The sequence below is a fragment of the Cucumis melo genome, chromosome 8 (assembly GCF_025177605.1).
Source record: "Cucumis melo cultivar AY chromosome 8, USDA_Cmelo_AY_1.0, whole genome shotgun sequence".
In the NCBI taxonomy this organism is placed as follows: Eukaryota; Viridiplantae; Streptophyta; class Magnoliopsida; order Cucurbitales; family Cucurbitaceae; genus Cucumis; species Cucumis melo.
The window spans coordinates 13642350-13651529 of record NC_066864.1 but is presented as its reverse complement, the minus strand read 5'-3'; the positions used below and the strand labels follow the sequence as shown (position 1 = coordinate 13651529).

General features: G+C 35.7%; 1 protein-coding gene across 1 annotated transcript; it reads left to right on the top strand.

Annotated features, from left to right (window-relative positions):
• The first annotated feature begins 458 nt into the window (after positions 1-458).
• On the top strand, positions 459-7135 carry LOC103495880 (transcription initiation factor IIB-2). Its single transcript, XM_008457559.3, has 7 exons — positions 459-1205; positions 2220-2244; positions 4644-4773; positions 4848-4978; positions 5085-5173; positions 6500-6576; positions 6752-7135. The coding sequence occupies exons 1-7, from the start codon at positions 853-855 to the stop codon at positions 6883-6885; spliced, it is 939 nt and encodes a 312-aa protein (XP_008455781.1). The 5' UTR covers positions 459-852; the 3' UTR covers positions 6886-7135.
• The last annotated feature ends 2045 nt before the right edge of the window (positions 7136-9180 follow it).

The window sequence follows — 9180 nt, the reverse complement described above, 5'->3', positions numbered from 1 at the left end:
GCTTAAACGACGTAAATAAAGAATTGAAAAATAAGAAAGATGATGGAAAAAAATTGCAGAAAAAAAAGGAGTAAAGAAGAAAGATAAAATCGAGGATGACGATGAAATAAATAGGAGAGAAATACGAAATGTTTTGTTACATTTATAAGAGTTTCCCTTATATTTATATTTATAATAATAATAATAATAATAATATCAACCCTTTTGAGAAAGAAAGAGAATGAATAAGATGAGATTGAGAGGAAGAAAGAGAAGGATTAAGAAGGAATAAAGAGGAATAAATATATTATTTTCCCTATCCTTATTTCTTATCCCAAACATGGAAAAGACTATATAGTCATTTCCTTTTCTTTTCCCTTCATTCTCCCAAACCGGCCCTAAAGGTTTAGAAGACATTTACAAAGATTAAAGGTCTAAATAGAAACAAACCTCAAAATGATAGGACTAACTTGCAATTTTAATAATTATTTGCACCTACTCATCGTAAGAGTTTTGATTGGAAGGAAGAGTTGGGGAAAGGCCAAACCCTATATTGAAACACATTCTATTGGTCCAACTAAGCTTTCTCATCCACGAAACTTCCATGAGTTTCCTAATTCCCCAAATTCCCCAAAATCATCTCTCTATAAATACCCTCTTCTTCTTCCCTTTCTACTCTCCCCTTTCAATTTCCCTCCCTCATCGTCGAAATCTATTACCGACGCCTCGCCTGAGCAGCCAATACCAATTTCTCCCTGGAACCAACATTCATCTCTCTTCTGCTCTCCAATTCCCCGCTTGCTCAAGCTTTTTTAGGGTTTAGAAGAGCCCAGGAGGAGGAGGAGGAGGAGGAGGAGGAGCTGGTTGTGAACAATGTCTGATGCGTTCTGCTCTGACTGCAAGCGTCAGACTGAGGTTGTTTTTGACCATTCCGCCGGAGATACGGTGTGTTCCGAGTGTGGTCTTGTCCTTGAATCCCACTCCATCGATGAGACCTCCGAGTGGAGGACTTTTGCCAATGAGTCTGGGGATAACGACCCGGTTCGTGTTGGTGGACCCACAAATCCTCTTTTGGCTGATGGTGGACTTTCCACGGTGATTGCGAAGCCTAATGGTACCACTGGGGAGTTCTTGTCCTCGTCTTTGGGTCGGTGGCAGAATCGTGGCTCCAATCCAGATCGAGGGTTGATTCTTGCTTTCAAGACCATTGCTACTATGTCTGATAGGTAAGGGGGTTTGATGTTTTGGATGCTGCTGAGGAAATTGGTATTTGTTGGATGTTTCTTGATTGAGCTGAATCTTGATTTCCTTTCCTAACCCATATAGGCTTATACAGATCGAATTGGGACTGTGGAGGGGTGGGAATTGGGAAATCTTACTAAATTAAGGTTTTTTTGTATTCGTGGGGGAACTTTTGATGATGGATACAAATTTTGTGAACTGATTGTTGGCTTGGTGGTTGTACAGGATTCGGGTCATGCAGCTGGGGCTATTGGAAAAACTTTAGTCTTTTAGAGAAACGTTTCTTTCTTTCTTGGTAGAGAAATCGATTAAAATCTTTGTATTGGTGCTCTTATCTTATTTATGGAATTGACTAATCAGAATTTAGAAACTTAGAGTTGAGCTAAGAAGTCGTGTAAATGAAAAGCCTATCTGGGTAGATCTTTTGGAGGAGAATATCGACTTGAAACATATACTCATGCTGTAGATGTGCATCTATGTAGTTGCGGTGAATTTGATAAAAAGGTTCTTCAGGTCTGGAATGCCAAGGAACAAAACGTTTTGAGTTGAATTTTCTTGTATCTTTTGTTTATTTCTTCAATATTCTGGCAAGCGACTTTGTTGGTGCAATGAGAATGGTATATGTTAAGTTCACTCAATTAGGTCGATTTACCTTGTTGCTTTGGAGTTTCGAGTTTTTTTATTCATATTGGGAGAAGCCACTTCTCTAATTGGAATTAAGTAGTGAATAAACTTAGTGTATACTCTTTCCATCTAATGTTTGAAAATTTTCTGTTATCGGCCTTGCCACAAGATGGTCATGGATCGTTCTATGGGATTTTCGTATTTTAGTTCATTTTATGGTCTTCTTGCACTGTAATTATAGTTTTTGGGATGCTTAGTATAAGTAACCCAACTTTGAGTTATGATAAAGATGAGACTGATTCATAATGTTTAATAAATATATGAGTTTGTCACATTTAGAAAGGTCTAATACCGCCAGCTTTATTGTGTTTCAGGTTGGGCCTTGTTGCAACCATAAAGGTATGCAGTTTTCGACCCATTATGACATAATTCCACGAGTTTCCATTTTTTGTATTTTCTAAAAGCATTCAGGTTAGTTGTCAGTATAGAATGATCATGCAGTGTTCTCAAGGTTTGAGATAATGTATGTTTCATAGTTTTTGTTAAACATTTATCTGGAAGTGATGCACAATGAATGAATGACCAAGGAATGGTCAGATACATACGGTTCAAGTTCACATACCCGCACACACACATATAGGTAAGAAACAACACTCAATATGAAAAAGGAGGTTATAAAGGATGGGAGATGTGGTCCCTGCCTAGCTATGTGGATTACAAAACGCTTCCCAGTTGGCATAAATTTGAAGAAAAGGTAATGAAAAACATTATAAAAGATTAACACCAGCATAAAGTGTAAACTTTGGACGTGGGATTCAAGACCATATGAATCGTGTGATGTAAGCCTAGAATAGAAAATAACCAAATTTTTCAGAGAGAGAAAATTCTATAATTTCTAGAGCCCTCCTCCCTACTTCTAACCAAGATTATGCATGCCTCAATAGTTGAGTCACTTTACGCACTGGTTTTTACTGGTAGTAGCCTCAGGACTACAAGTGTGTTATGACTTCATTTTGTTATTTGTAGTAACAAAACACATCTTGAAGGTAGAATGCTGTCGAGCAAGGGTAGAAAGCAGCAAAAGGAAGAGGAATTTGTGGAAAATTAACAATAGAATATTGAGACTGAATAAGGAAGTTGAAACTCCAAAGCCATAACCATTTAGCTAAAAGGGCTTTGTTACTCATCGTAAGGTTTCCAATTTCCAAACCTCTGAAAGACACTGGTCTCTCAATAACCTCATCTAATCAAACCTTTTCCTCTTCTTTAACAAATCCCTTCCTAGAGGAAGTCACACATGAATCTCTCCAAACACTTCACACCTCACACCTCACACCTCACACAGAGCCCTGAAAAGGGAGAAGAATAAATGAGCATTAAGTCCTGCCTATGAGAGACTGTTTTATGTACACTTTCATTAATTCTCATCTTTATTCAGTCTATAACAGACGTTGATTTATCACAAGTGCAGTGTGTTTCTTAAGAAAGGAACTTGGTAGAATTTTTAAAAAACACATTGTAGCTGTGATAAATCAGTGTATGTGATAGATTGAGTAAAGACAGGAATTAATTGTGTTTAAACATGACTAATGAATTTATACCACGTAGGTATTTTAATAAAATATTAAATTTATATAAGAAAAAGTCTTTATGAGGACAAATGCATAAGGAAGATAAGGAAGAGGCTTGTGGCATCTGGAAGAATGAATATCGGTGATTGAGTGAGAAAGTTGAGCATTATCAGAAGGAAACGTAGGAACAGTAAATCACACTGGTTAGTGGGTGAAAGAAAAAGAAATTATCTATAATATTGAAGAATTCTCTAGAGCAGCCAAGTAGATAATACTTGTATAAAGAAGTGTCTGTTACTCTTTCTACCTTTTGAGTAGATGAGATTCACTGAGTTTAACATCACAATAAGGAGAGCGTTAGAGTTTTTTGCCTGGGGGTGGAGAGTTTGGGTGTCTACTAAATTTTAAGTTTTGATGTTGCAATTGTACTTTTGTCTTTCCTATAAAGATGTATTTGTAGAAGGGTCTTTTTCTCGTTCCTTTTTTTTTTCCATGGTGTTTTTTGCATTCTCTATGTGAATAAATAGTTTTTGATTAAAAAATAGATTTGCTTCCTATCAAAAGAGGTGATTCAATGTTTTACATTTGATTGACTAAGAGGTCATAGGTTTAATCTATGGTTAGCCACTGCCTAGGAATTAATTTTCTATGAGTTTCTTTGACATCCAAATGTTGTAGGATTAGGCAAGTGATGCGAGATTAGTTGAGGTGCAAGTATAGCTGGCTCGAACACTGACACATATAAAAAATAATAATTACATATGATATGCTATTGGATCCAGATGCAATATTTAAGAAAAAAATATTCAAGTTTTTCTACTTATGATTTGGTAATGTTGGAATTATGTTTATTCATTTTGTTAAATGTTTGTGAATTTATTCTTCACAGTTGCTACATGCTGTTACAGTTCTAATGTGATTGTAGTTGCAACCATTGATAGGATAACTTGTGAAGATTACAATCTGAAGTCTTTGACTTTCTGACCAAGTTACTTTATAGTGAAATTATTCCTCCAAACTGTTAATTGCTGTAGACTAATTATTCAAACAAGGAAATTTCCTCTGGTCCAGAATAGGATAACATGAAATTATACACCTGTATTATATGATTTGGAGATCAGCTTAGTTTTAGATTGCTTTGCTCTATGTCATTCATTTCTCTAGCAAGTGAACTTTGAAAATGTTTAATTTTCTTAAATGATTTTCTCATTTATTAATTATATACAGGATCGGGCCAATGAGATATATAAAAGAGTAGAAGATCAAAAATCTAGTAGAGGAAGAAATCAAGATGCTTTATTGGCTGCTTGCTTATATATTGCTTGTCGACAAGAAGATAAACCCCGCACAGTCAAGGGTATTGATCCTTTGATATCTGGAGCATTTGTAGTTTAATTTCTGTACTTAACTAACCATGCTGATTTTGATTAGAAATTTGCTCTGTTGCCAATGGGGCAACAAAGAAGGAGATTGGGCGAGCAAAAGAATACATTGTGAAACAGTTGGGGTTGGAGACGGGTCAGTCTGTAGAGATGGGAACAATTCATGCTGGAGACTTTATGGTGAGGCTTTTGGTGAAAAAAATTCACTTCAAGTTTTCTGAAATTTGATCATGGACAACATGTCATTTGTTTCTTCTTATGTCATTTCTTTCTTAAACGGATATAGAGGCGTTTTTGTTCAAATCTTGGGATGAATAATCAAGCTGTTAAAGCTGCCCAAGAAGCTGTACAGAAATCTGAAGAGTTTGATATTAGGTAATGTTTGTTTCCTTTGGTTGTTGTTGAGCTTTCTTCATGTTTATTTGTTTGGGTGGTTAGTTAAGTATTCCCTGAACTCTGAGTAGCTACTTCTGTGTTTATGACAAAATTCACCCTGTTAACAACTACAGATCCCTCTTCTGGTCGGGCAGTAGTAGCCAATGTCAAAAAAAAAAAAAAAAAAAAAAAAAAGAAAAAAAAAAGAGGGAAAAGGGAAAAAAATTATATAATTGGTTTCCAGTGAAGTCAGACGACTACGGGCAAATCTAAGATTGAATGTTACAGTTAAATAGGTGCTTGCTTTGCTCACAGCCACATGTTGATTTCTTTGATCTCTAACTTAGAATTGAAATATTTTTATCTCTGAGCAGAGCTTTAGAATATATTTTCATATTTTCATCATTCACGATTATTGGCTTTGCCTATTCTTGGAATATCAAACTTGATATGCTTATTAGAAAATTAGAAGTTTTGAATTCGTATGGTTTTTAAGCTAAGGCACCCATTCCTATCCACTTCCTTCTCTTGAGGTTGAAGGCTACACCCCATAGCATGGTTTCATACCTAAAAACAACTACCAGTGGGGCAAGTGCAACAAAAAAACCCAAAACCAAGCAAACTGCTCAAACAACCGAAGCTGCTGTTGGTTTGGTTTGTACCCTGTTCAGATTGGTGGTTTCGGTTTGTTTGGTTCGAAGTTTTGCATGAACCAGAACGAATAAACTTGAAACTGACAGATAATATGTATTGTGATAATCATTATGAACTCTGAAAGGGCACACCAATGCCGATGGTTGCAAGCTCCCTTAGCAACTGCGTAGGGTGTGGGTTCAAACCTTGGTACCACCGGTTTTTTTCCCATAAGTTAATTACCTGATGGGAATTTCCAAATCTTTATTTGACTGGCCCACAGTTCGCAGGCTCACCTCCAGCCAAGCGCATAGAATGATGAACAAGTCAGAAAATTCAATAAATGGTGAACCGTCAAACCAAACCGATTGAACCGTCGATTTACTGGTTGAGTGGTTAGGATGGTTTAATGTGTCGGTTTGGTTCTGCCTTAACATTTCTTTGATATTCTAATTGGTTTGGTTTAGAATAGACCACACCCCTAACCACTACTGCAAGTCATCAATTTTACCCTTTTCTTGGGTGGGGTGATGAATTTTTGCCATTTGAGGGTTTAACTGTAATTCTTCCAAGGCTTACTGTTCAGTATATTTCCGAATTGTAGAATATATTGCTGGTGCTAAATGTTTTACTAGGACTGGAATTTATTTTTGTTGATTTTTTGCTTAAGAGTATTCTCTTTCCTCTTTCCAGGAGAAGCCCAATTTCCATTGCAGCAGCAGTTATTTATATTATTACTCAGCTTTCAGATGATAAGAAGCCTCTGAAAGGTAAATATTAACTGCCAGAATGTTTGATAGTGATTCTACCGAATGTTTTTAGAATCTTTGGTTTTCCACTCGAAACAAAATTTGATCCCTATTCCTTAGCATAGTTGTCATCAGTCTTGATATGAAATTTGATGGAGTTTTTTGCATTGAATGTGCGGCTCTGATTTGAGTGCAGATATATCGGTAGCTACCGGTGTTGCGGAAGGAACAATCAGAAATTCATATAAAGATCTCTATCCACATGTGTCGAAGATATTACCGGGTTGGTATGCTAAAGAGGAGGATCTTAAGAACCTCTGCAGTCCTTAAAATGTAGAGCAAAGCGACAACGACGTATGACAGGGAATTTAATCGAAATTGAAATTACTCTTTTTCTTTAGCCTTCTTGTACTTAAAACTCTTTGAGATTTGCAAAGAGTGCTAGAAAGAAAATCTCCACCTTCTGCTTCTCCCTTCTCTAAATAGATTTATTGCCATTATCAAATTCTAAATGACCCCCCAAACTTGCCCCATAGTTTTCACCTCAGTTCACAATGAAAAGTTATCCAAAATTTTGTGATGCTCTCATGACTTTATCGATATCAAATTTAGCATTTGCCTCAAGTTTACACCAATTTTTAGCGGTTCTTATGGCTTCCAAAGGGTTCAAAGATGGTTGGTATTTCAACTTTGCTTTCCATTGTTCATTTTTTTAATATTATTTTTTTTTTGTATATTTCATGTTTTTGTTTTTTTCCAAAGCTTTTTCAGCAATGTATTTTGCTATATCACCACTCGATTAAAAAGCTTGGCTACCCAACACTAATCTTTTAAACGGTTTAATTTACGGTGAGCTGTTAATATTTATCAGAAAAATTGCATAAGATAATTAGCGTTTGAACATTTGATCTTCTATCGTTATACCACATTAAATTAGTTTAGATGCCTAAGTTGATGAGTTGAAAAAATTATCTGTTATGAACCTTTTTGGTATTTTGTTATATATTACAGTTCTAATAATTAATGTAGAGGATTTTAATTGAATCAAGTTAATTATTTTGATTCAATTGGATCAAGTTAATTATTTTAGTCCAATTGGATCAAGTTAATTATTTAGACTATAGTCCAATAAAGTAAAAAAAAAAAGAAAAACTTAGTTCAGCCAGAATGCTAAATAAGACCAAAGTTTATATGGTTGGGCCTGGGGTCAAGTTCATAGGTCTACCAAGTCTAGAATCACACAACTCATACGAGAATTCTTCAAATAGAGAAGTTTTCTTCTTTTGGGTTTTAGAAAATTTTACTCTCAAAAAGTTCAGAAAAAATTATTTCAACAATCAGAAGACTAGTTTTTGAAGTGAACTACATCAAGTGTGCATTCAACAAAGGGAGAATTAAGTTTTAGAGATCAAACTTACATCTACACGAATTCAATTTCACGAAACACGTTTCTTCAGAAACTTGTGCATACAAATTTACACGTCGATTGGGACATCTCTACCTCTCGTCTCTCTCTCAAAATCCAAATCAACAAATCAATCAATGACACTAGAGAAAGTTGTATCCAAAGAAACTGCTGCAAGTGACTTTTGCATAGGATCGACACCTAGAGTCACTCAAAGAGGATCATGCAAGAACAAGAACAAAGTTTTATCCTCATAAAGAAAAGCTGGAAACAACTGATGAAATCTACTAATGACAGAATTGCTATTACAGAGAATACTTTATCTGACAACTCTGCTCCTACTTCTGACCAACCAGAGAAAGAATCACACCTTGAAGTAGTGTCTGTCATGATGACAGATATAACCGCTGAGGCAGTCATGGTAAGATGGAGAGAACTAAATCTGCTAATGAAATCTATTAAGGAGAGAGATCATGAAATCGTTGTCTTGAGAGATCAAATAAAGGCTCATTTTGTTGAAACATGAAAACGCAGGGAATAGAAGAGGCCAACTAGTCAGGCAGTTTGTTTGAAGCTTAAAAGAAAATGCTTTTGAGTGGTATATCGATCTAGAGTTGGAACTGATTGACAGTTGGGATCAGTTGGAAAGAGAGTTCCTCAAGCACTTCTATAAACCTAGACGCACTGTTAGCATGATGGGAGCTGACAAACACCAAACAATATAAAGAAGAGCCAGTTATCGACTACTAAAACCGATGGAGAGCTTTGTGGTTGGATTGTAAAGATAAATTGGTTGAACTCTCTATAGTCGAGATGTGCACCTAAGACATACATTGAGAGACTCTCTACATCTTGCAAGGAACAAAACCTTACACATTTAAAGAGTTGGCAACTCACACTATGATATGAAGCTAAGCATTGACAATAAGGGAACTAAAGATTTCCTAATCTCTGAAGAAAAAAATGAAAGAAAGAAATCAAAGGCATTGAAGGGATTGAAGATAGTGCCATCAAAGAATCTATGGTCGTTTATATGACCCTACTAAAATTTTCTCCAGGGAAAATGAGACAAGAGATAAAAAGAAAAATGACAAAGAGAAGCATCACCCAATTCTTAAAGAAAAGTAGAAAAAGGTTTATCCATTTCCTGATTCAGATATTGCATATATGTTAGAACATATATTAGAGAAGCAACTTACTTAACCTCCATAATGTAAACA